This window comes from Bipolaris sorokiniana (genome assembly GCF_000338995.1).
Source record: "Bipolaris sorokiniana ND90Pr unplaced genomic scaffold COCSAscaffold_5, whole genome shotgun sequence".
Taxonomy (NCBI): domain Eukaryota; kingdom Fungi; phylum Ascomycota; class Dothideomycetes; order Pleosporales; family Pleosporaceae; genus Bipolaris; species Bipolaris sorokiniana.
Genome location: NW_006911899.1, coordinates 1,109,714 through 1,135,437, shown reverse-complemented (window position 1 = coordinate 1,135,437; position 25,724 = coordinate 1,109,714). Strand labels below are relative to the sequence as shown.

The window sequence follows — 25,724 nt, the reverse complement described above, 5'->3', positions numbered from 1 at the left end:
TGTGGCGGCTCAGTGACATTGGACCGACAAGGCCTTACTGGACGTCAGTGTACATGTACAATCGTGAGTGGCCAGAAGTCGTGCCGTGTGCAGCTGTGACACGTGAGGTTGCCTCCCACCTTACGTACTACCAGTAACCACGTAACCACCAAACGGATGCATACCGTCTCTTGGCACCAAGCAAATCACATGCCCGCAGGAAAAACTTCGGAGGCAGCTGGCTGAGCGCTAAAGTGCGAGGTATTACCCCAACTGACCGGACTGACCTGTTCTCTACCCCACTTAGCGTGTCTTGAGTGCTTGTCGTGGGAGAAGTCCGGGGAACCTGTGAGCACGACCTTGGATAAGTAATAACGACTATTCAAGATTTGATATACTATTCAAGAGACATTCCACAATCCAATCGACCAAGTTTAGATTTTAAAGAATACTATCTAGAAACTCAAATGGCGGCACAAGAAAAGAACATGCAAGAGATAGAAAAGGCGAAGAAGCTCAACCATGTCCCATGGGGTGAAGAGTATGAGAAGATGATATCAGGGATGCTGTATGTGTACTATGCGTTCTCTCTCTCAGCCAAAATGTTCATATTCCATGAACACACACACACCGCGCATGCTTTACATTTCTCAGCGCCAGATTCCTATCTCCAGCATCTCACCAAAAAATGTTTACAAATAACTATTCTACTCCTTTCCTCAGACCAACAACAACAACAACCAACTCACACAACAAAATAGCTACGGCTCCTGGACCCGCGATCTAACCGCCGCCCGCTTCAAAGCCCGCGCCTTTGCACACAAATACAACACATGGTTCCCCCCGCCCTCCACCGACCCCGCAACTGGCTTCGACGTGCTCGCCGCCGAGCGCGTCAAAATGCTCAAAGAAATACTCGGACACGTAGGCGACGATGAAATTTGTAAGTTGGAGCCCCTTCCCTTCATCCCCATGTAAACCCTTCATTATCAAACTGTGTTTTATCCTCCTTTTCCCCTTACACAAAATAAAATGATTCAATGAGAAAAGATGTATAGCATCTCTCACTATGAATGTTTTTTTGACAAAAAAAATAGTCATTGAACCACCTTTCAATATTGATTACGGATGCAATATCAGTATTGGCCCCCGCTTCTACGCAAACTTCAACCTTACTATTCTTGACTGCTCGCTTGTTACAATCGGTGCGCGCTGCATGTTCGGTCCCAATGTGTCTATTTTCGCGGCTACGCACGAGACAGAAGTGCAGAGTCGGCGCGATAACATCGAGTATGGGCGCCCGGTTGTGGTGGGAGATGACTGCTGGATTGGGGGCAATGTGGTGATTTTGCCGGGTGTGACGATAGGGAGGGGCGTGACGGTGGCGGCGATGAGCGTGGTGACGAAAGATGTGCCGGACTTTTCTGTGGTGATGGGACAGCCGGCGAAGGTGGTGAAGAAGGTAAAGGAGGTGGAGGGGCTGGAGGGGGATGTAATAGGTTTCTAGTAGTAGATAGGGAGGGGAGGAAGCAATGGAGGACTGGCAAGGTTGCAGCACCACTGCTACCATAGTCCTATAAAGAAAGCGTGAAGAGTGCAAGCTATTTGATACATCTCATCTAACATGACTATGCCTTCACTCTATACAAAAAAAATCATGTTTTTAGCCTAGAAGCGATAGAGGGCTTTCACCACTGTTAAAGAGCGCGCGTGCGCACACCATCTTCAGACGACACAAGACTAAACTAAGAAAAAAAAGTAAAAAGAAAGAAGGCCAGCGCTGATGCAGCTAAGCTGGTAGCGAACATGTACAATAAAATAATAAGGGTGTTGAAAAACAGGGTAAAAAAAGCAAGAAATGTAAGCCAGCAGACTTCCTCTCCAGAGACAAATGGAAAAATTGCTAAGCAAGCGGCCGCCAGCTCGCGCAAAGCTCATCTTTCTTTCTTATCCAAATGGGCTTGAGCCAAGATCATGCCGTGTGCTAGCTGTCCAAGAGGCACTGTATGGGAATGAAGATGGAGCTGTGAAGGACGTGGACGATGCAATGGCAACAGATAACGAAAGGGAAAAGTTTGGTGATGTGCGCCTTGATTGAACGAGAAGATGGGGTGGGTGATGAGGCCAAGAGTTTGGAGTTCGAAATCCGTTCAGTTGTCCAACCGGGGTAATAGAGCAAAGGATATCAACTAGAGGATGGTGCATCCTCCGCTCTTGTCTTTGCTGGTCTTGACCTGGAGCGCTACACGAGCGGCTTCGGTAAAGGCCTCGTTAACACCCCTGTTCTTCATAGCAGAACATTCTAAATCCATGTTAGTTTACTTCGAGAATTACAGGACGACATTGAAGTACCGAGATATCGCAAAGCCTTAATCTTTTCTGCCACGCGCAGACCCTCGTTGTAGTCAATGCATGGCTTTTCGGGCTGCTGTTCGTCGGCATCATCATCCTCTTTTTTGCGTAGATCACACTTGAGCGCAACAAGGACAAGCTTGACACCCGGGCAATTCTCTGCTATTTCGCCAACCCATTTTGTCTCTACGTTCTCAAGCGAATCTGGGGAGTCGACCTGGCACGTGTAAGCAACTGTCTGGAAAACACATGGCTGAATGGCCGTACTGAGAAGCAGAGCATAATTGCATGCGTGTCGTCATAGCTAAGCGATCGTAGCCTGTCGAATTCTTCTTGTCCGGCGGTATCCCACAAGCTGAGCTCGACGTGTGTGTTGTCAATGTAGATGTCTAGAGGGCAGGGTCAATTCAGTTGGGCAGAAAATGAGAGTATGGCGCACGAACCGTGTACATAGTTTTCTACGATGATGGTTAGCAGATGTTGCGTGGGAGATGTGATGAGTGCTCTTACCGAATACCGTGGGCTCGCTGAGGCGGCGTGGTTAGCCTTGGGCGCCAACAGCAAAAGCTCAAGGTACTTACTATACTGTTGGGAAATATCTACGCAAGAATTAGCAAAGCATACACAACGAGAGCACAATGGCATACGCACCCTCGTGTAAAAACGTTCAATAATGAGGTCTTGCCGCATGCGCCATCACCTCTGTCAAACGTGTTAGCCAAGTCCCGTCGCATCATGGACCCGGGGCCTAGACAAGCAGGCGTGCCGAGGTCAGGCAGACATACAAAAGTACCAGCTTGCGCTGCACCGATTTCGTTCCGCCGCACAAAGGCATGGTGGTAGTCGAGAAGGGGGGACGAGGCGGCGATGGATTGGTTTTGCGGGCTCAGGGAGCAGCAGGGCGCGGCGCGCGCGCGTTGTCGGGACGGAGGATGAAGAGCAAGAGTGGCAGCTGAGGCGGCGAAGGTGGCGGCAAGAAGAGTATTTAGGCGTGGCAGGCAGGGCTCTTAGCAGCGGGCGGCAGGGATGGTTGTGTCAAGTTGTGAGGGATCCAGATGCTGGTGTGTGGAGAGGCAAACGATGGGGCGGATGGAGCAGTGGAGTTGAAGATGCACCCTCGTAGCAAGGGTTAAACCTAAAAGGGTGATTAGCACTGGTCACACCCGCGCGACCACCTCACAGCCTCGATAGCAAGCGCTCGGGTGTCAAGGCGACCCATGAGGGACTTAGCAGAGCCGTGAGCACACCAATCCTGGCGGGAGAAGAGCGGGAGAAGGGCGGGCATAGTGGCAGGTAGCAGGCTCTGAGTGCAGAGGGGGTCGAATGATTGCGCTCGGATGATGGCCGGGGGGGCAGAGGGCGAACCAAGGCGGGCGATATGGATGCAGAGAGTGAGTGCGAGTGGCTGATAGGGCATCTGGGATACGAATGTCCGGGGAACTCCACGTGTGAGGCCGGTCCGAAAAAAGAAGGTCGAGGTACCAGATGCCGTACCAGACTCACGATGCTCGGCCCAATCCAGTGCCCACGCCAATCCACCGCCCTTTGGGCCATGAACCAAGAGCCGTCTTGTTGACTCTCTGGCTTGGCTCGCCGAGTCCCTGCATCCTGACGCACCCAAAGCTGTGTGCGGGCACAGGACTGTTGGGGCTCAACAGTAGGGCTGCACCCAAAGCATGTCACCATGCTCAAGCCCGAGTGCGGGCTTGGGAAGGCACTGGGCTACTCGGTGCTGACTGTGCATGCACCAATGTGGTAGTGCTAGTGTAGTATATTACCTACTATGCACCATGCAGTACACATGTGTCCTTACGTACGTGTACATATGTACATTTCACTAGCAACTCGCTCCGAATGCGCAATGGCACGTGACCGGCCTCGCAATCCAAGTGCAGGTGGGATGGCGGCCTGGGGAGCTCAGCTTATTAGCCCCGCGCAAGTGGGGCGGCTCTACTAACGCGCAGGCACCACCACTACCACCATCACCGCCTCACGCAGACAAACAAGTCGCAGTTGGCCCTGCTGAGCCACATATCAACAAATATCCCAACCAAGCAATTCGGGTCCAGCATCTTATATCTCCACGAACCCACCTCCAGTCCTAACTGCATTGCACATTGCACATCTCTAACCCGCAAACATGTCGGACGATGACGACTTCATGCAAGACTCCGGCGAGGAGGAGTAAGTTGCGCTGCCTTGTACACTGGCTCCTTGTCTAACCAATCCCTGAGGTATGACTTCGAGTACGAGGATGACGACGACGACGAGAGTGGCGACGTCGACATCGAGAACAAGTACTACAATGCAAAGCAGCTCAAGGCCGACGACCCCGAGGCGGCCATAGATGAATTTCTGGGCATGCCTGCACTGGAGCAGGAAAAGTCGGAATGGTACGCGACACTCACATCTGGCGTCATGGATACGAGCTGACGGGGACAAAGGGGCTTCAAAGGGCTGAAGCAGGCCATCAAGCTCGAGTTCAAGCTGGCGCGCTATGACAAGGCACGTACATGCCCCCGCGACAACGAGAGCGCTACAACTAACAGACAGACAGGCGGTCGAGCACTACAAGGAGCTTCTAACCTATGTCAAGTCTGCCGTGACGCGCAACTACTCGGAAAAGTCAATAAACAACATGCTCGACTTTATAGAAAAAGCCGCAGAAGACGCCGATGCGTATCGCTGCATGGAGAACTTCTACGCCCTGACCTTAGACATCTTCCAGAGTACCAACAATGAGCGGCTGTGGCTCAAGACCAACATCAAGCTCGCCCGGCTATGGTTGGACAGGAAGGACTATCGTCAGCTTACCGAGAAGCTCCGCGAGCTACACAAGGCCTGCCAGCGGGAAGACGGCACAGACGATCCAAGCAAAGGCACATACTCATTGGAGGTCTATTCGCTCGAGATTCTTATGTATGCTGAGACTAGGAACAACAAGCGACTAAAGGTCAGTCGTCCCAATGCAATTCCATGTGCATGCCCTCTAACCCTCCGAAAGGCTCTCTACCAGCGAGCACTCAAGGTCAAGTCAGCAGTTCCACATCCCAAGATTATGGGCATCATCCGCGAATGCGGTGGCAAGATGCACATGAGCGAAGGCAAGCACTACCCATATCCATGTCAAGGAGGTCAGGCAGCCAGCGCTAACTCGTAGCAGAGAACTGGAAGGGGGCACAGAGTGATTTCTTCGAGAGTTTCAAGAATTATGACGAGGCTGGCTCGCTTCAACGCATCCAGGTCCTAAAGTACCTGGTTCTTGCCACCATGCTCTCGGGTTCGGATATCAATCCGTTTGACTCGCAGGAGACCAAGCCGTATCAGAACGATCCACGCATCTCCACTATGACTGACCTGGTCAATGCTTATCAGCTGGAGGATATTCACGGATACGAGAAGATTCTGCAAAACAACCGTGACTTGCTCCAGGATCCTTTTATTGCCGAGAACATTGACGAAGTGACGCGCAATGTTCGTACCAAGGCGATTGTGAAGCTGGTTGCGCCCTACACGCGGTTTACCCTAGCTTTTATCTCAAAACAGCTTAAGATTTCTCTATCTGAAGTGCAGGAGATTGTAGGGTTCCTGATTGTTGACAAGCGATTACGCGGTAAGATCAACCAGCAGAACGGAACCGTGGAGATTGAGAGTAGCACAGACATGGATCGGGTGCAGGCGATCAAGGAATGGAGCAACGCCATCGGAGTGCTGTGGCAGACGGTGCTAAACGAGGGCGAGGGCTTCAAGTCTGACGAAAGTGGGTCTCAGTTCACTCCTGGCGGGGCTTCAGGTATGGGGTGGAACCAGAGCTCCATGGGAGCCAAGTCAGGGCGACCAAAGGGCAAGGGCCCAGGACGCCAGGCGGGTATGGTGAGCAAAGGATGACCTGCATCATCTGTCGTGGGCTTCACAAGACGACCTGCAACTGGGTTTCCGGGACACGGGGGCGTCGGGAGGGTTGTACATTACCGTGACCGAGGCGCTCCTCACCTGAAGAAGACTTGAGACATGGCATGAGGTTGCTCGGAGCGAAGGGTGAGGGTTGGCCCACGGGGTAGCACGAGACTAGAGCGTTCGTCCACCAGCAGCGGAGGCGTTTCAACATGGTCAGTTGGACGGCGGAGATGGTCGGTCAGGCTTGGTCACGCAACTGCTACAGCGGGTACTAGTTAATTAGCCATGGATCAGCAGCGATGGTCCACTTGTGCGTAGTGAGGGTGATGCATGACGACCTCGTTTTGTCAATGCAATATTCCAGAGACCTGGTTGCGTAGCCGTGGGCGGCATCCTCCAGGGACGGGTGTGCCGTGGAGAGTGGGTTGTGCGTGACGCAGCACACTGAAGCTTGATTGATTGCGAGCACGAATGAGAGCAAAGGGAGTTCCCGACGACAACGGCGCTACGCTCCGGGGAAGCGGGCACGGGACGAGGGTAGCTGGTATCAAGCGAACCCACGCCTTTCCTGACTCGCACCTGGCGTGGGATCGGTAACCTGTCTAGGCTATCTTTCGGGTTTGCGGGAACTCTTATTCTTATTTTTATTTTTTCCTGTCGCAGCAGCGCCATGGAGGTGCACAGCGAATCACGGAATCCACCCCGGCCTCGTGTGTGAGAGGGCTTGCCTTGTTCTCGACGCCATGGGCTGCCGCGGTGGTGCTGTGCTTGGAGACGATTTTTGCCGCCGTCACACGGCATCGGCTGCCGCATGTGCCTGTGCTGTTGCCATTGCTGCCAGTGCTGGTGCTGGTGCTGGTGCTGATCGGTTTGCACTCTCCCTCGGCCAGCCTCACACTGGGAGTGACTGGCTCCAAATGCTCCGGTTGGCGGCTGTAGGAGCGTTGGCTGAGCCGCCCCGCCCCCCGGCTCTTTGCTCGGTCATGGCCTTGACAGAGTCGTGGAAGAGGCCAGAAAGAGAGTCAGAGTGCACTTCAATTTCCAGACTCCGGTTCCATCAGGACTAGTTGGGCAAAGTGATGGGATATCACACGCCCAGTCCTGTTGCGCATACAGTGCCGCTTTGCCCTGGCCGACGTGCCATGGGTCATGGTCTTGCCCCCTCCCGCCCACACACACCCCCTCTCGTTAACAGTTGCTTTTGTTTGATGTATCTAGGCGCTGATTGTGTATGTGTGTGTGTGTGTGTGTGTCTGTGTCTGTGTGCATGGCCTCGCTCTTGTACGCCGTCACGCCCGTTTTTTCCTTTCTCTTGTGCACAATCTCACACACTCTCTCACACATACTTACATACTTACATACTTACATTGTACACACACGCACACACACACACCCTGACTTCGCCTCCCAGGCCCCCGGTGCAACAAGAATAGGGCATTGCAGAGCGACTGGACCAAAGTGTTGCAGACTTGTCTTGGTATCTGGCAGGTCAGATTCCACTTGCACGCCGCAAACATCCGTCCTGTCTCTCCGATATATTGGCGCTGTGCCCCTGGGCGTCGGTGGGTATCACAGCAACGACACAGCTTCCAGCCCGGCGCCGCGCGCCTCTGCGCCTACTAAAGGCGCTGCTGCCCTCGCGCCAGTAGCTTGCGGGCGATTTGGTGCTGAGATCGATGCGCATTACCGACGCTGCTGTGGAATCCTTTGGTCCAATTGCTAGCCATCAAGGCCAGTCACGCCCACCAAGCAACGCAGGTCAGGACAAATCGCGGGCGGAGATTGAGAGCATTGCAGCTCCCATCCCACTCCCTCCCCTACACAAACACACAGAGACTTACCACCAAGTTATAGTCGCCATGAACAGGCAACCGGTATTGACGGACTTTCATCCTCATGGGCACCATCATCCGCATGCCCATGTGCACCGAGGCCACTATGAAGTGCCGGCACAGAGCCACTACCAAAACGGATTGGCGTTCGCTATCCGCGCCCCGGTCCTTCCCTCCGGGAGCTATAATCATTACCACACTGGCCACCACCAACACCCAGGCCGCCAACATCAACATCAACACCGCGACCCCCACCTCAACATGGCTGTGTATCCCTCGGACGAAGAGTATGCCCAGCTGCAGAAGCTGTCGAGTGAGTACGAGCCCGAGGCTATTGTGAGTGAGCGTGCGCCTGTGATTTTGGAAAGCGCGCTGACCGCCCAAGGGCCCACTTGTGGGCGAGCGCCAAAGCAGCGCTGCTATCACGACGCAGTATGCCACCGCAGATCCGGTTTACCAAATCAAAACGGCTGCCCTGCCCGCCAAATATGCCTACTTCCGCACCTGTCGTGGCGATGGCCATTGTGGATGGCGGGGTAAGTTTGCATGGCGCCTGTGCCTGCTCAACCCTCCTTGTTGCTGGTGCTGGTGCTGGTGCTAACGCAAACAGCAATCGCCTTCACCTACTTTGAGGCTCTGTTGAGCGTGGGCGATGTCAACAAATTTGCCGAAGAAGAGGCCCGTCTGAATTCACTCGGCAACCTGCTGGATCACATTGGTTATTCGCGTGACATTTGGATCGACTTTGCCGAGGAGGCCTTTGAGCTTCTGCACAAGCTGGCCAACTCGCTGCGCAACATGGATGGCCAGGCCGCCGACATCCTGCTCCACACCTTCAACGACATGGGCGAGTCCATGGCAATCATCACCTATGTCAAGGTTGGCTTTGTTCATCTCCTTTTTTTGCTTGACACTACTGACCATGCCCGTTAGCTCCTGGCCAGCGCCTGGGTGCAGACGCATGCTGATGATTTTGTCCATTTCATTGACAACGGAGATGTCAGAGGGTACTGTGCCAACAACATCGAGCCCACACAGTGTGAAGCCGACAATGTCGGCATTGCTGCTCTTGCCGAAGCCCTAGTCAAGCCGGCAGGTTTCGGCATCGAGGTGTGGTATCTGGACCGCTCGCCTGGCGAAGAGATCAACCGCAGCTTCTATTCGGAGCCCACAGACGCACACCATCGTCCAATCTCCGGTGCTCCCATGTTGAGGCTACTCTACAGGCCGTGAGTCTACCATCTTAGCGCTGGCTTTTCTCCTATGGCACTTTCTGACTTCGACTAGCGGCCACTACGATATCCTGTACAAAGCTGGGGACGTGCCTCAGGTCCAGCATCAGCCCGTGCCCCAGCAGCAACCACTCCAGGTTGCCCTGGCCAACTACACTGACGAATTCATACCGACCGCAACAAACGTTGGCGACGTCATGAACATGATCCCTGGAATATACCCCTCCAGTCTCGGCCTAGGTCAGCGGTGGACTTCATTGTCGTACGACTTCAGTCCTAGCCCCGCTTCCCACTCTCAGGTTACACCTGTGCAACCCTATGCTCCAACAACAGCGCCGATCTCCCCGGTCAGCTCCTCACATTTGGACTTTGTTGCACCGATTCACACCAGTAATGCGAGTCAGTACAACCCAGCGAGCCATCACAACATCAATCTCGAACAACCTCCTGTGACGCTCCCCATACATCCTCCCCCGCCTCCTGTCAGCATCGATAGAGCAGCTCCCACAGGCGTTGAACGAGGTGGCCCTTTCAGGCCATCCATGTACGAACTGGAGCCTGGGTTCGGGTCTTCAATGCAGGTGCAGCCGTTCCAGACGTCCATCTTTCGCAAGTAAGCATTATCCCTTGTTCATGCGCTAGTATCCTACTTACCCTCTCAAGTTCTCACTTCAACACCGCGCACTTTATGAATCCAGACTTTGAACCGGAACAATGGTGTCCCGATGGCGAGTACGCTACAGGTAACAAAGGCCGATACAAGTCACATTCTTCGTAAGCGCCTTGCTTTACATGCTTTCGGTCCATTTGCGGTCCTTTTCACAGCTTTTCTCCAACATCTTAGCGATACCTTCCGTACAACCACCATCATCATCTATACGGCCTTCCACCATTGACGACGAACAACGGCCAATAAATTTCTTACCCCCTTTCGGGGCATCAACCAGCTATCTCTACACATGGAAAAGCGAAGGCACTTTGAGTGCCTATTCTCAGGCTTGTTTGGACATGCGTCTGCTTTTACTCTAGCATCCATCCATTATCCATTGTTCTTCCAGCGAGGGCGGAGTACTGTACTTTGACTTCTTCCCTACACACCAACCCCGCAAGGATTCACGACCGTGATGAGCATCAAAGACTATCTACCTCAGGGTGATCGACCTTAGAGTTGAGCATCTTTATCATGGCCCTTGTTTCTTCCCTTCCCCATAGTATTATTAGCCAACTGTCAACACTTCTGGCATACTTTAATCAAACAGACACTTTCTTTCAGTGTAACACAACACTATCTGGTATAGGCGGGTTTCCTGTCGCTGCACTGGAAAATGCCTCGTCATCACTATGAAGTCTTTGGGCACACGGTACGCGTAATGTCTGGGGGGGTCCTAGAACAGACGCGATCGACAACAAGGATTGAGGTTCCAGATTCCGCTCAGCATGTATCAACGACCGAGGGCTTACTCTCATTTGTCGTCAACGACAGCTGAGTGGACAGGCGGTGCAGAGGACTAAAATTGACAGCCAGAAAAAAATATCAACAATATTCAGAAAAAAACTTACTAACTTTAAGTGCCAACAAATGATGTGATGTGTGCATGTATGACGCGGCCTTTTGATTAGACGGTACTAAAAGAATGATAGTAATTAACAAACTATAATCAGAATGGTAGATAATGCACAGCACGCTAGCTCATATTTTCTTTTGGGGAATATGTTGAGCGAAGATCGAGGGGAAAGGAGGGGAAGGGGGGACAGACGGGAAGCCAAGCTGCAGGCACAAAGCTAGCAACAACGCATAAGTGGTGGTGGTGGGTTGGGGGGGAAGGATAGAGAACATCTAACAATCGCAGAATTTTTGTAATTTGTCAAATTTTTAGTTAGTTAGTTTGAAGGGAAATATGATAGTAACAAAAAACAATAATAACTAACAGCAATAATCGAATTGTATTAATGACATGGGGCTGTTCGTTGTAATCTAGGGAATGCTAGTATATATCGTTGTGATATTCGAATTCCTCAAACACATAATTGTGGAGTCTAAGGGGGGGTTCGCTGCCACTTGTAAACGGTAGGCGTTGTTACGTCCCGGTGGTTATATAAGAATGAGCTTACTGCGCTTAATATCGACACAAACACACACACACATATGTATAGAGAGAAAGAGAGAAAATGTGAACAAAACGGGTTGGATCGTTTGTTTGGTTCACCGTTTTTTCTTCTTCTTTCTTCTTCCGTTTCCCCCCTCTCCCGTTCCCCGCCTTAGTAACCTTTCTTCTTCTTCTTTTCCACGCCACGGAGGAGAATAAGCAGGTTCAAAAAGAAGAAAAGAAGAAAAGAACAAAGTTAAACTAATAAAAAATATAACGGCAAAAGTGTGATATTGTGTGTCAGACGCGAACGCTTCAAAAACCAAAGTTTTTTTGCTGGCCAGCTTGCCGACTTCGATTGCTGACGCAACCCTGTTTGCATATTGCACCTAGAACGACTGTTCGCAGGTTTTACCACGTTAGGGGTTGTTACGTGGAACAGCCCGGGTAAAAGAAGAAGAGTGAGAGAGAGAGTTAGTAGCCTCAACCGTAAGCAAGGGTTGTCTTTTTTTGCTTTTGGCTTTTCCCCCCCTCTCTTTCTTCCGCTGCTCTCTTCGCTCTGTTTCTTCACTTATTTTTTTGGTCCGTTCGTGTTGTCATGGGAGGACAAAGTTTACGGAGTTAACCGGAGGCCATATACTATAAAGAAGGTAGTAGCTTCGGCATTACTATCATATTGACGGGGCTTTTTAGTAAAAAGACAGGGGGCGGGCATATACGAAAAGGCAACGCCGATCAGACACAAGAGGAAGGGCTCCGTATTCAGGTCCATTTGCTTCGCCTACCCCCACTATGGGACTGAACTTAGTTTTCCGCCTTGTTTTCCACCGGCTTCTCGGATCGCAAACTGCTAATCATTGTACCCTTACGTAGTTGCTTAGGATACGATGGGGTTGTGTTTTACAACAGTGAGACAAAAGATTACATAGGTCTATCTTTTCCTTCCCTTACAGTATCTACTCCGCTCACAAGCAACGATACCCCGGTATGAAAGCCTGTAGGCCCCCACTGCGCATGGTCGCTGCTGTAACACAGCGACAGAGGTCAAGCATATGATGCGTGATCGATCAGAACTGGACTGAGCCGCCTCAGTGCCTTCCGTGAGAACACCTGACTATGATCCGAGCGCAGAACCCAAGGCACAGCGCTGTGCTTGCGTCGTGTAACCAATTTCGTCAATGGTTACACAATGACAAGATTCAACCGCACAGGGTGGCCCCGCTCTATGGGCGTCGTGGCTTCGAGGGCTCACAATCCGTGGCTAACGTTCTAGAAGAGGCGTTCTTGGGGTTTCTCGCAATACAACAGCAATTATCGTCCATGGGTGCAATCTGGAAAAGGAGGCGTGGGTGTTGGTAGTGAGCGTCTATTACGCATCATCTTAACCTGCTATGACATGCGGACTGGGCGTGGAAGTCTCACAAGCTCACACTCGAATCCAAGCATTCGGAAGCCAAGGATACACCTGCAAGCATATGTGTCATTTCTTCTCCCCTGTAATGCAAGAGAAAAAGCTTGAGTCTCGAACATTGCCAACGCTCAAGACTTTTCGTCTGCCCGAGCATCACTTAGCCCTGATTCGGAAGTGCCGTCGGTGCCGTCATTCATTTCCACATCCGCAGTATCAAGACTATGCTTTGTGCCATTGGTCTTCTTCTTTGCTCGTATCTTGGCACGTTCTGCCCGCTTCTTTTCTTGGGCCATGAAGTAGTCATTTTCCTCACGCAGCTCCGAAAGCTGCGAAAAGGTTACTTTCTGGATACGCTGGAGGCTTGCAAGCTGTTTCTTGAGCTCTTTGACTTCAGCTTGCTGGGCATTGCCTGTAGTTCCGGAGGCACCTGCATCATCTGTGTCCAGGGCCATGAAGTCGGCTGCCGGAGCGACACTGGCCCTGGCCTGAGTGCCCCAAGAGTTCAGCTCGGTTAGACTCTCCTCAAACATGCTAGTAGGAAAACTAGGATGGGTGAGGGCCTCTTCAAACTCGCTTTTCCCTGCACTTCCTTGCTCACTGGCAGACAAGTGAGAGCTGCGTAGCCGACCCGCCAGCTGCATACTCAGGGTATAATGTGGTGGCACTAAGCCATTCACGCTACTTGCAAGTCCAGCGTCTTGTTTTGGTTTGACAATGGCCTGGATGGTGAACGTTGGTTCATGTGCGTTGGGAAAGCCTGTGGGGCCGAGGAACTGTAAATTTGAGACAGGCCCTGGAAGATTGGCCGGAGTTGAAAGATAGTTTGACTTGGCGACATCCCAAGAAGCAATTTTGCCACTTGCATGACCAGAGATGAGCGTTGTACTATCCCAACTCAAACTCAGGCTGAGGGCTCCACCGAGCTTCTGCGAATTGGCACTGAATCGCGTCTTGGGCGAGGGCTGGATAGGGCGGTGAGACAAAGCACTGTCACGGAGGACATTTACCGATGTAGCCTTTTGCACCTCGTCGTAGAAATCGATTGTCTGCAAACTACCGTCGGAGTACGCAACAAAGAATGCGCGATCGGCAGGATCAAGAGTGACGGCAGTGGGTATCTCCGGTAACAAGTATGTGCACAGCGCCTGTCCATTTTGATAGTCCCACACAATAGCAGACTTGTCACCCGATATAGATACGGCAATGTTGGCGCTGCTTGAACTGTGCCCGCAGGCAATAGAAGAGATGGGACCGCGGTGGGTAGAGAGGGTATGTACGGGGAAGCGCGAGGCATCAGGCGAGAAGGAGAGTATCGAGGGCAGGGCCCATATGTGAATCATAGCATCTGAGGAGCCAGAGAGAAAGAAGTTGGAGGACGGATCAACGACAATGCACGTCACTGGCTGGAGATGCGAAGTAGAGGTAGAGACGAGGCGGCCTGAGCTGATCTAGAGAAAATATTAGAGCTATGCATCACGATAGCATCTGTGACGGTATCGCGACTAACCTCCCAAGCCATTACTCGCCCACTTTCTGTCCCAGCCAACAGCACGCTATCATGTGCTGCCAACGCAATGCTATGGATTCTCTCTGGAAAGGGCACAAGGGCTTCCTGGTTGCCTTTTTCCCTATTGTACACATGCACGACTGCCTTTTCCGACTGTGCAGCGAAAACGTGTGTGGCGCTCACAGCAATGCCATTGGGCGCAGTCGCACTCTTCTTCAAGACCTGTCGTTGAGCAGCCAGCGGCTGGAACTCGTGAACAAAAATACCCGCATCTTTGAGGATTCCAGTATTCGGCTTGGTCGAAGCCGATATAGCGGCCACGAATTGTTCGGTGAGCATGGCCGGGAGCGGGGAATGAATGCAGACAATGGTGGTTAAGTTTAAAAGTTAGAGCTCTAGAAATTTTGGTGGAGCATCTCTATCGTCAGGGGTCCGTGCGACTAGGCACAGTACCCACATCCGGGGATAGCCTCTCTCTAAACGCTAAACGCCGTTCATCACGTGCTCCTACACCACACCACCAAGGAACTGTGGCGACACACCACCAGGCCCAGTTCTGCCTATCTGCTCACTGAACCGCTCTGCGAGTTAATTCTGACCAAACAGCGGGCTAGACTCAGCCGCTTGCCAAGCTGCTCTGCTTGCTGGCAACGAACCGTACCCACTCTTCGAGGGTTGCCTGAGTGGGGTTGCGCGACTGCCCCTGTCTGAAAGAGCAAATGATAGTATTCCATCTGTAAGCGATCTTGCATTGCATTTCGAATCCTCATCTACCGAGGTTTACAAAGAAAAAATGAGTTCGCATTTGTGCGGCGAGGCACGAGCGATGAGGACAATCATACAATGCCAGAGGATACCTTTACCCCGGTGACCAACTCATCCCATGCGAAAATTCAATTAGGAAAGTTACCCCGCACTACGCTGATGAAAGCATGTGTACCACTGCTGCACCGTTACTGGCCTAAATCAGGTTCTTGGTGCTGACTGTATCGATAACTATCTACTGCCCTGAACACCACTTCGTGCAATGAGTAGCTGGGGTTGATTTACCAGTCTAGGGACCAATCGGGAGTAGTCACATGAGAAAACAGTCGGTTATTGGTACTCATAGCTTAGATACCAAAGAGGAGAAACCTAGGCCCAGGACCGGCGGGGCTAAGTACCACTTTAAGAATCCTACAATACATTTCTGGGCAACTCGCAGACCAATCCTTATAAAGTCATGGAGGGGCGCCCAGATTGAGCTCTCAGATTTGAAACTTTGACACTCCATTTCTCATCGTCTCCCCTTCCAAAGCCCTAAGATCTGGCCATCATGTCCAAGGAGTGTGTCACAAGCGCAGCACCTGCTGAGGATCTCACAAGCCGATCATACGGTATGTAAAAGAACATGAAAACTCCTGAATCATTTTGAGAGATACAGCATTGAGCATGTGTTCTTTTGCAAGTCCTTTGTATGCTGTTTTATTCGACAAGGCGCAAGACAAGTACTTTGGAATACACATCGCTAACTATCCTTTGTTGCTAGATTATATCATCTGTGGTGGCGGAACAGCAGGTTTGGCTGTCGCATCTCGTCTTACTGAAGAAGAAAATATCACTGTTGCGGTCCTCGAAGCTGGGGGCAATGCGCTAAATGATCTGGTTGTTGATGCCCCAAGCATGTACACGCAGACTTGGGGGAATCCAAATTATGACTGGGACTACAAGACAGTGCCCCAGGTATGTCAAGTTTTTCTGAAACCAATCCCATTTACTGACTTTCATGATAGAAAGGGACCGCGGGTAGAGTTCATGGCTGGATCCGTGGCAAAGTTCTAGGCGGCAGCAGCGCTGTCAATTACGGCATGTTCAGGTAATTTCCGGCTACCTGCTAACGATATACTTGTACATCAGTCTTGCTGACTTATCTATCAGCATGGCCTCCAAGCAGGACCTGGACAACTGGGAAGAGCTCGGCAACAAGGGTTGGTCTTTTGAAGATCTCAAACCTTACTACCGCAAGTTCGAAACCTATCATCCGGCTTCTGAGGCCTATGGCGAAAAAATAGACAACAAATATCTTGACAAGTCTCTGCGCGGAACATCAGGTCCTATCCATGTTAGTCGTTTGCACAAAGCCTTATTTAATCTTCTTCCATGGCTGACTAATGATAGATAAGCTTTGTAGAAACAGACGTTACTTGGAGCCAGGACATGTGGCCTAAGACTATAATCAACGCAGGATACCTACCTGCTAATGATCCTCGCGTTGGCTCTGCCATTGGCGGCTTCAATCAGTTGTGCACTATTGATCCCAGGCACAACAGACGAAGCTACTCTGCACGAGACTACTATGAACCGGCCAAGGATCGACCCAATTTGTTCCTCTTGACCCACGCACTCGTATCCAAGATTGAACTGGAGAAAAATGCCGACACTGTCAAGGCTACCGGTGTCCAATTCACGTTCAACGGCTCGCCGTTCACAGTCAAAGCAAACAGGGAAGTGATTGTTTGCGGAGGCGTCGTCAACTCGCCACAAATCCTCGAGCTCTCTGGTATCGGATCGCCTGAGGTACTCCAAAAAGCCGGTGTAGAAGTGACTGTAGATCTACCCGGAGTCGGCGACAACCTATGCGATCATTCAGCAACAGCCATCGTTCTCGTAAGCATAACCCCATCTCTACTTCTATCTCAAAATTGCCAACATTCCAGTCCCCAACTAACCTGTTTCTTTCCTCCAGGGTGTCAAAGACGAATACCCCACCGCCGAAGCCCTCCTACGCAATCCAGCCCTCACCCAACAAGCCCTCGAAGCCTACCTAACCCACAAATCCGGTCCCTTCGCCGCTGGCCCTACAACAACCGGCTTCGCCTCTCTCTCTAAAGTCTCCCCCGATCTCCCAAACCCCCAATCCCACATCGACTCCCTCCTCACCTCCCACTCCTCCTCCACCACCACCACCACCGACCCCGCAGGCCGCGACCCCCTCATCGCCCGCCAACTCCTCGACCCCAAAGAAGCAGTCTGTCAACTAGTCCTCTTACCAACAGGCGTGAATACCTATCGCCCCGAAAACGCAAACCAACTCCTCCCCTGCGAGGAAGAAGGCATGTGGGCCACCCTCGGCGTCTGCAGCACGCGCTCCTTCTCCCGCGGTAGCACGCACATCACCTCTTCGAACCCCGAAGCATACCCCGCCATCGATCCAGCGTACTTCGCGCACCCCCTCGATATCGATCTCATGGCGCGCTCGGCAATGCATGCGCTGTCGTTTGCGGACATAGAGCCCTTGAAGCAGATTTTCCGTCGCGATGAAAATGGTGAGTTGGTGGTGCCGCGGAATGCGTCGGGGCCGCTGCCGAGGAACGTCGACGAGGCCAAGGAGTGGGTGCAGAAGAATACCGTGACGGAGTATCATCCCGTGGGGACTTGTGCTATGTTGCCGAGGGAGAAGGGTGGGGTTGTGGATGAGGAGTTGAGAGTGTATGGTGTGCAAGGACTGCGCGTTGTGGATGCTAGTATCTTTCCGCTGCATGTACAGGGTAACATTGTGAGTCTTGTGTATGCGATTGCGGAGAAGGCGGCGGATATGATTCGGGGGAGGACTAGACGCCCTGATTCAGTACACGGGGCGTGAGATTAGAAGATTCTTGCTTTGGCAAAGGAAAGTCTGGTCATGTGTGTAGATGAAACTTTTCATTCGATATAATACAAGACTGCCATGTCTTACTCAACAAAGCGATGAACAATACTGATATTTAGAGCACCCTCTCTTCTGATGTAGTTTTCTTCCTCCAGAACACCCAAATCCCCCTACCATTTGATATCCTTTTTGAAAATAGGCACCTCCTCAAAGTTATCCACAGCCCACTTCACCTTGCCATCCCCTGTGACCCACGCACCCTCATCACTAGCCTTCAATCCCACATTCTCATTCTCGCTAATCTCCTTCTTACTCACGCCAATAGCATCTTTCGCCAGCCAAACAACCGGCGGCTTGCTCGAATAAGCTGGATGGAGGTACGCCTTTTTGACATCATCGTCGCTATACTCTGGTTCTTCGTCGTCAAAATCGCCATCACGGACCCAGCTTTTCATCGCGGTATGACTGGCGAACACGTGTGGCTGTAAGAAGCGTGCAAAGGGCGAGATAACGTTTGATGGCACACGCGTTCGTTCGCTTAAACGAGCAACTCTTGACTCTGCATGTTGCAACGCATCTGACTCGCCTTCTTCTGCTGAGGAGAGTAGGGGTGACTGTTCATCGTCTTCCGATTCGAGAGCAAGGTCTGCGGGAAGGTACTGCTCGAGTGGAGCAAAGTAGCGATTGGTGGTGTAGTTGAATATGGCCGTGGCAATAAGTAGTAGCACAAGCATGAACAAAGGACCCCTGGCATTGTGCAAGCTAAAGATGCCAATGAGGCAAAGCTCGGCAATGTAGATTCCCGTGAGAATGTGCTGAAGAGAAAGCGTGTAGGCATGTCCTTTGGTATCGATCTTTGGCTGCACAGTGTAAAGCAGTTGGTATCGGTAGCTCCAGTAGAAAATTGTGAGGCCGATGGCAGCAAAGCCAAGCACAAGAGGAGCGATGCAAGAGTATGCAATTGCTACACACAATTAGTTGAGTTACATCTCAGAAAGATCCAGTGTTGACATACCAATAATCACAAAGTTGACATACTTTGGAAACAGCTTGCCCCAAGCCATGCCTCTCAATGTCGTGTGAGTCTTGTACTTTTGGCGAGGTGTCTTATCAATGAAATTGTCGTAGAAGATGTAGAAAAGGACGTCAGAGTAGTTCAAGACGTTGCTGGGGGCATTTGTCAATGCCTGCACGACAAAATACGTAAGGTAGGTATTTGATGCCCTAGGAAGACGCTCTGCCAAAAGTTGAGGTACTGAGCTTGGATCTTGTGCAATTTGAGATGCTACCGCAGCAGCTCCAGACGATAGCGTGGTGATAAGGAAGACTTGAAGTACTTGAAAGACATAGTGCCATTTCAGCACCTTGAGTTCAATCACAGATTTCGTAGGGTCTCCGAAAGTCGTGAAAATATCTGAGATCGTAAGAATCATCCAATAGCCTTTCACAAGGGAACTTACATCTGAAGATATCTGGCACCCATCTGGCCAGAGCGCTCAGCAACAACGGGGGAATCAGGCCGCTCAGAAGGCTCATGAGGGAAGGCGGTAGTTTGTTGAGGAATGCAAGCCATTTGAAGTTTTCTGCCAAATACTGTATATTGGAGATAGCACCAACAATAGACACAGGAATGGACCAGAATACAATGGTGGCGATGACCAGAGATAGTGCGATACCGCTTTGTGATATACGGCGGGCGGGTGGCAGCACCAGATTAGACCAAACGATCTCGCTAGGCACGGTCCCTACAAATCGAGGTGTAAGAGAAAGAATGTCAGCGGATGCAATTTGTTGGTATGCTCGCTGGGCTGCAGGCTGTGTGCGGAACTCGACGAATACTGCCGCTGCTCCGCCAAGATTCCCAGCGGTCTCGTTCGATTCACGAGCTTTCTGTACTTCATCCTCTTTCTCCTTGATCTGATCTCGATAGTAGCTGATGCTGTCAACCTCCTTACCAACAACTGGTGTCTTTGATTTGTGGGTTGGCCTTAGTGACTTTGTCATCTGCTTCGGCAGCTGCTCGTATTTGATGTTGCCATTGTGACTTTTGTTGACTTCCTTGTTGATGTTCAGAACAAACGACAGCTCAGCACTCTCTAGCTTCTCAACTTTCGAGTCTCTTTCAGAAACCAGGGATACAAGCTTATCGCCCTTGGTAACTGGCCAAATTCTGACTGCATCCTCGCCAAAGAATCGCTGCATGTTGGCTTCATCGAGAGCCGCAGTAGGTGCTGAGAGGTAAAGAACAGTACGTGAGGACAGTCTCTTTGCGTTGGTCTTCGACAGGTTCCACGCTTGTCGCAACCCTATGAGCCATAGTCTTTCGCGCGCAACCGTGAACATGACGAGGCTGAAGAAAACCCAAGCAACGACAGCATGAGCGTACAAGTGGTTCTTGTCCTTGACATTGCCAATACCAAGGCGATTCAGCTCCTTTGACCTGCCACCACCTGTCCAGTTCGCCGGCATAAGAATAGGCCAGGTAATGGCGGCGCCAACAACGCAGATGAAAATCAATGTCCGCAGGAAGCGAAGAAATAAGTACGAATCGAGCGACTGATGATATAGAACAAACTTATCGGGGAGTGTCCGGTAAGTGTGAACCCAGTCAAAGTAACCCGGTGATTTTTTACATGGCGTACGATGCTTTTCTTCAACGGTTCCAATGTACGTTCTTGGAGAGTAAATCTTGGGGAAGCTCGGCCTGATGAAGATGAAGATGACTACGTATAGAATGGCAACCACGGCTGTAGGGACAAATGCCGCAGCAAGTGCCGCAAATGAAGACGGACCCTTGGACTTCAGCAACACGTCGAGTCAGTAAGAGTCATATCAAAGAACGCTAGGTGTCGTCGTGAACACGTACCGACTGAGCATGAATGCTCGAGCTGCCTTGGGCGACAAACACCTTCTGGAGATCCATCACGGCAGGTTGATGTCGATACAAGTTAAGATCAGCAACAGGTCATGGCAGAAACCTTTCGTATACAGAGATTGGCGGAAGCGGGGGCAGCTTGGGCAGCTTCGAACTTTTGCAGTGTGTTGGTTAGTGTTGTGAAGAGGATGCCGCCTGTTGGGAAGGCGGGACAATGACGTAGACGCGACGACTAGTAGGCGGCGCGATGCCACCAAGGCACGTGCAAGACCCCCTGAAACGCCAACCAGACACAGTAATGATAGGGTTCCCAGCATTCGATGGCGTTATCATCCTAGTATAGGATCATTAACCTTGCAGTAGTTGCACTTACTATACGTGGGATGTGTTGTCGTATTTTGCCCTGTCAACTAACCCTATACAACACATCGATGTGAACCAATCGTGCTACAGCATACAGATATTGTGATGGCTCATTACAAGACTATATATCGCAGCTGAAATCAAAGTCTAAGAAATAATCATTGGTGTATATAGATATACAACATTATATACACAGTCTGGTATCTGTGTGATCCAACCCTGATGAAAGGCAACCTAGTATTCAAACGCCGGATGCACGAGTACAAAAGAAAAACTCAAACGCCTAGTAAATGCAATGCACTATAAGGGATGTTCAAAGCCATAACAGCCATTTGACAACACTCCAGCCGATACCAAAGACGCGCTTCACCGATCCAACAAGCACAACGGTAAGCCACAGGCACCACATGAGGCCGACGAGCGCCCACTCTACTAGCATCCAGCCAAAGCCTCGCATCCATCTCATTCGGCGCTTCCGTGCTCTGATCATGCGGTCAATCTCGTCAGTGATTTGCTTGACTTGGAGTGATCCCTGGCCGGATACTTCGCTCGTGACACGCACAGCTTTGTCGCCGCCTTCCAAGATACGAGGCATAAGATCTGAATCCACAGTCGATTGCAAGGTAGATATTTGCCTCGTCAGCTGCTGGATAGCCTTGTTACGGAAGGTTTCGAGAGTTGATTGCAAAGCTTTAGTAGAAGCTTCGAGGTCTTTGACTAATATGCGTGCAGCCAAAACGTGTTCTTGCGTGCGCGGAACGGGATACAATTTCATGTTTGTCAAAGCAGCTGCGCGTACGAGGAATTCAGGAGGTGGGTTTCGTGTAGCGTGGGCGCGGCGCACGATTTCGTTCGCTTTGACACCAGAGCAGAGGAACAATGCGCGAACACGAGCAATGTCTGCTTGTGTGATGATGTCTGCATTAGTCTTACGGTCAATGGTTTGATCATCGCCGTCGGCAATGCTCCAATGTCTTCCGCTCATTCCTGGTCTCGAACCACTGGCTTTCCTGTCTTGCAAATTCCTCAGGCCAGCAGCAGGGAGACCGCCTGTATCACTACGATTGGCAAGTGATTCTTCAAGTCGTTCTTGACTGTTGTTTGGGCCGAGAGTGAGAGAGCCCTGAGAAGAACGATCGGATATGGCGCTTAGATCCATACGTGGGGGCAGAAGTCGATCAATGCGAGGAGAACGGCTGCCCTTCAGGTCTCGATTCTGACGCGAAATGTGATGTTCTTCATCGGAATCTTCATTATCAATGACGTGAATAGGGCGGAACGATGGGAGGTCGAGACGGCTACGGTCCTTGTGGAAAGAAATTCTGCTGCCCTCTGTGCCTCCTGTATTTGTACGGGCTATCGATGGTCGTTTGCTCTGTTTAGCTCGAGTAGAGCCATTGTCATCGTCAAACTCTACCGAGTTGTCAGACATGGTTTCCGAATCAGAATCGTCCGCTCGATCACGTCTGAAGATGATATCCCCAACTTTTGTGCCCTCATGCCTGACGCCCTTGAAGAATCGTGTAACAGCAGACTGTGGCTCCTGGGCCTCTCTGCGACGTAGCTTATCCGGGCTGGGCAAACTACTGACACTGTCGTTTTTCCGATGGCCCAGGAGGTTCATTACAGCACCTGGCGCGGCCAGTATCGCTGTTCCAATGGGTTTGTCATCCGCAGTCTCCCCATTATTTTGATGAGATTTTCCCTTCCTATCTGTGCCAGAGGAGCCTGGTCGTCCCTCATGCTGGCTTTCCTCACTGTGGTCGTGCGGGTGGAAAATATTGTTAAACTTGTGTCTCTTAGGTTTTCTCGTCTGCGAATTGGATCGGCTTTGTGGTGGCGAGGCTTCGCTGCCAATGTATGGGAACCGTTTGGTAAGGGGTGTGTTTGGAGCAGTACTGTCTTGCTGCTCATGTGAAGACCGTGGCTCGGCATCGTCGCTGGATAGATTTAAAGGTTTGCGTGGTGTAGGCGAAATCTTGAAATTGCCGTGGTCCTTGAGATACGAGAAACCATTTGAAAACCGCGGGACATCTAGTGAGTCCCGAGTAGGCCTGTCATCCATTGCGACGTCTCCGTTACGGCCCCACTTGTCGGGTGTGTTGGGCGACATAACCAATGGTGACTTGGCTTGGAACTCTTTGGCCTGCTGCTCCAGAAGCAGAGCAAGCGGCCCGGTGTTGTGTTCCGGATCTGTAGCCACACGGATCTTGCGCTTCTTTGTATCAGACTCTGAACCAGAGCTATCAGGCTCGTCATGGTTCCGTAACCTTGAACCTCTTCTGGAGTGCTTCCCGCCCCTGGGGCTATCCGTGCGAAGCCCTGGAAGCAACCTTCGCTTGCGTCCGCGCTCACTTGCTTTGTCACTCTCATCACCCGTTGTATGATCAAGTGCGATGGCAGGCAATGCATCAGCCCAGCTCTTTCCTCGCTTGTCACCGAATTCTTTGCTAGTACGCACTTGGAAGGAATCTCTAGGCTGTGCCTCCTTGGGCGGAAACAGTTTTTGGCCACGCCGGTTTTCCACAAGTGTCTTGTTATCGCCCTGCTCCAGCCAGTGCGCATCCGCAAGCAGTTCTTCTGGGGTGAAGAACCAGCCCTTGTGCGGCCTTGGGGGCTTACTGGGTGGAGCGGCGACTTCATGGTCTTGAATCTTGGGCAAATGCACGGTATCATTTCGACGGTACCCAACACGTTTGGCATGCTGCTCAACCTGGTCAACCCAATCGCGCACCTGCTGAATGTTCTCGAACTCTTCTGGGGGGTGATCCAGAACCACACGCTCGCGAGCTCTAATACGGCGATTACGGATGAACTGTAGGGGGTTGTAGGCCCGGCCGAGATCGTGCTGTCTGCCGGCGTGTGATGGAGTACGGGTGAGATGCGCTTGGGGACTGCCTGGGGAGCTGCTTGACGTGAAGATGAAGTTACCTGGAGCATTGGCGTCGGGCTTTAGGGGTGGGAGGAAATCCAGTAGGCGCAGATACTCCATTTGAAGCTCGATATATGCCTTGGCCTTGTTTACTCGCGCAAGCGTAGAAGCAGATGGATTGATAGACTGTGGGCCTGGAAACGCCATCGAACCGCTCCCCTGCATGGACGTAGACATGTGCCGCGAAGGGGAGCCTCTGCCGCCCATTGGTGATATGTTCCTCGAGACTCGTCGTTGCTCGTTGAGATAGTGTCTTAGACTGCCGCCAGCAGCATAATTGGCAAAGCTACCTTCACGTTGCGACCCCGATGCAGCGCGCGGCTGAGATGCGAGAAGCTGGCCGGTACTAATGTTTCTGCGCCGGCTCTCGCTGAGGTTAAGGGCCATGTGTACGAGGTGGGTGGGGTCGATAGCCTGCCGCGCTGGCTCTGTCCGGGGCGAAGGGTCTCTGTCGTGGCTTGCAGACGGCATCTGGTGTACGCTCCGCCTAGTCCTGTCCATGTTTATGTTGTCGCCGTGGTGTTCTCGAGATGCGCCCAGCGCGGAACTTCGCTTATTCTCGTGCGTTACCTGGTGTCGCGAGTTGCGCTTGCCTTTCGAGTCGTCGCCGCCATGAGCATCGCGATGGCCATGGCGCTGTCGAGGGCCGCTAGGAAAGGTCGAGTCGAGGAGGAAGCCGCCACTTCGTCGTGGGCGCTGCTTGCGCTGAGCAGAGTCATCGTTGTCGCTGCTCATCATGGCTATTCCCAGGCCGTGGGGGGCACCGTTGCTGGGTCGTGAATCCTGGCTCCGCCGTGGCGAGGAGCTTCCCTCGCCATTGTCGGTATACGCGCCCGCGTTGCTGGCAATGTAAGTGTTCGACGAAGCCGTCCAGCGGTCCGAGTCTCCAGAAGGACGGCCATGGCTAGACGGCGCCGACATGTCGTGGGGTTACGGCTTCGGCTTCGGCTGGGTCACCTGGGGCGGCCAGGGGGCGAGTGCATGGCGATGACGACGGCTGCGCGGCGCAGAGACGGCCGGTGTGGTGCTTGTTTGGCGGGCAGTCGATATGGGCGACTGGCGATGCACTTGTAAATCCTACGCAGCAAGTGGAGCGCACACCATGTCACACGTGGGGTGGGTTGGAACGACGCAATCGTCGTAGCCGACGACGACAACGTCCTGTCCTGTAATTAGGCTGGAATCCATAGTACCCGTACCGTCGCTTGTTGCCCCCTGTCGTCCACGCCATCGTCCACAGGTGGGTCCATGGCTGCTCAAGCCCTATTCCACTATGCTTTCTCTTGTCCAGTCCTGCTGTTGTTGAATGGCATCACGCAGACTTTTGCTGCAATTTGCACTTTCGTCCGCCACACGACTATTGACGTCACATCATCGCTGCGATGCTGACTACAGACCCTAGCACTAACTAGCACATTGCTTCCACCAAACCCAAGCAACAGATCAGACACCCCATCACTTTCCTGTCTCCTATGTAGAACGAGACCAAGATGCTGGATTGCATGTGCCCTGGCGACCCAGTGCTATGGCATCAATACTGGATACGCCAGCAAGTCCATATCAAATGTCCCGTAGCTGCCATGTTCCATCAGCCAATACCCAAGTCCTGCACCTACACACTGTAAAACC

General features: G+C 51.9%; 9 protein-coding genes across 9 annotated transcripts; 6 read left to right on the top strand and 3 right to left on the bottom strand.

Moving 5' to 3' along the window:
* The first annotated feature begins 286 nt into the window (after positions 1 to 286).
* On the top strand, positions 287 to 1,711 carry COCSADRAFT_308556 (uncharacterized protein). Its single transcript, XM_007700577.1, has 4 exons — positions 287 to 547; positions 741 to 922; positions 1,077 to 1,352; positions 1,457 to 1,711. Exons 1-4 carry the CDS (start codon positions 447 to 449, stop codon positions 1,549 to 1,551), a joined length of 654 nt encoding a protein of 217 aa, XP_007698767.1. The 5' UTR covers positions 287 to 446; the 3' UTR covers positions 1,552 to 1,711.
* A 411-nt stretch (positions 1,712 to 2,122) lies between these two features.
* Positions 2,123 to 3,336, bottom strand: COCSADRAFT_308547 (uncharacterized protein). The gene is made up of 8 exons (XM_007700576.1): positions 3,117 to 3,336; positions 2,983 to 3,033; positions 2,913 to 2,930; positions 2,842 to 2,858; positions 2,775 to 2,789; positions 2,599 to 2,720; positions 2,332 to 2,548; positions 2,123 to 2,281 (listed from the first exon to the last, which is right to left on the bottom strand). The coding sequence occupies exons 1-8, from the start codon at positions 3,164 to 3,166 to the stop codon at positions 2,169 to 2,171; spliced, it is 603 nt and encodes a 200-aa protein (XP_007698766.1). The 5' UTR covers positions 3,167 to 3,336; the 3' UTR covers positions 2,123 to 2,168.
* Positions 3,337 to 4,246: 910 nt separating this feature from the next.
* Positions 4,247 to 6,497, top strand: COCSADRAFT_35723 (uncharacterized protein). The gene is made up of 6 exons (XM_007700195.1): positions 4,247 to 4,515; positions 4,566 to 4,724; positions 4,776 to 4,836; positions 4,889 to 5,284; positions 5,336 to 5,435; positions 5,495 to 6,497. Exons 1-6 carry the CDS (start codon positions 4,472 to 4,474, stop codon positions 6,217 to 6,219), a joined length of 1,485 nt encoding a protein of 494 aa, XP_007698385.1. The 5' UTR covers positions 4,247 to 4,471; the 3' UTR covers positions 6,220 to 6,497.
* Positions 6,498 to 6,782: 285 nt separating this feature from the next.
* Positions 6,783 to 7,295, top strand: COCSADRAFT_354988 (uncharacterized protein; the record flags this gene model as incomplete). Its single annotated transcript, XM_007700575.1, has 1 exon — positions 6,783 to 7,295. Exon 1 carries the CDS (start codon positions 6,972 to 6,974, stop codon positions 7,293 to 7,295), a length of 324 nt encoding a protein of 107 aa, XP_007698765.1. The 5' UTR covers positions 6,783 to 6,971.
* Positions 7,296 to 7,419: 124 nt separating this feature from the next.
* Positions 7,420 to 8,191, top strand: COCSADRAFT_308504 (uncharacterized protein). The gene is made up of 2 exons (XM_007700574.1): positions 7,420 to 7,986; positions 8,096 to 8,191. Exon 1 carries the CDS (start codon positions 7,460 to 7,462, stop codon positions 7,949 to 7,951), a length of 492 nt encoding a protein of 163 aa, XP_007698764.1. The 5' UTR covers positions 7,420 to 7,459; the 3' UTR covers positions 7,952 to 7,986; positions 8,096 to 8,191.
* Positions 8,192 to 8,321: 130 nt separating this feature from the next.
* COCSADRAFT_86594 (uncharacterized protein) lies at positions 8,322 to 10,070 on the top strand (the record flags this gene model as incomplete). Its single annotated transcript, XM_007700573.1, has 6 exons — positions 8,322 to 8,396; positions 8,446 to 8,596; positions 8,671 to 8,939; positions 8,994 to 9,289; positions 9,348 to 9,905; positions 9,956 to 10,070. The coding sequence occupies 6 exons, from the start codon at positions 8,322 to 8,324 to the stop codon at positions 10,068 to 10,070; spliced, it is 1,464 nt and encodes a 487-aa protein (XP_007698763.1).
* A 2,848-nt stretch (positions 10,071 to 12,918) lies between these two features.
* On the bottom strand, positions 12,919 to 14,636 carry COCSADRAFT_87158 (uncharacterized protein; the record flags this gene model as incomplete). Its single annotated transcript, XM_007700572.1, has 2 exons — positions 12,919 to 14,238; positions 14,298 to 14,636. 2 exons carry the CDS (start codon positions 14,634 to 14,636, stop codon positions 12,919 to 12,921), a joined length of 1,659 nt encoding a protein of 552 aa, XP_007698762.1.
* A 976-nt stretch (positions 14,637 to 15,612) lies between these two features.
* On the top strand, positions 15,613 to 17,919 carry COCSADRAFT_159314 (uncharacterized protein; the record flags this gene model as incomplete). Its single annotated transcript, XM_007700571.1, has 6 exons — positions 15,613 to 15,673; positions 15,826 to 16,019; positions 16,070 to 16,152; positions 16,215 to 16,398; positions 16,455 to 16,943; positions 17,023 to 17,919. 6 exons carry the CDS (start codon positions 15,613 to 15,615, stop codon positions 17,917 to 17,919), a joined length of 1,908 nt encoding a protein of 635 aa, XP_007698761.1.
* A 176-nt stretch (positions 17,920 to 18,095) lies between these two features.
* COCSADRAFT_87066 (uncharacterized protein) lies at positions 18,096 to 25,016 on the bottom strand (the record flags this gene model as incomplete). The annotated part of the gene is made up of 5 exons (XM_007700570.1): positions 18,096 to 18,889; positions 18,941 to 19,339; positions 19,386 to 20,724; positions 20,792 to 20,836; positions 21,597 to 25,016. 5 exons carry the CDS (start codon positions 25,014 to 25,016, stop codon positions 18,096 to 18,098), a joined length of 5,997 nt encoding a protein of 1,998 aa, XP_007698760.1.
* Positions 25,017 to 25,724: the final 708 nt, after the last annotated feature.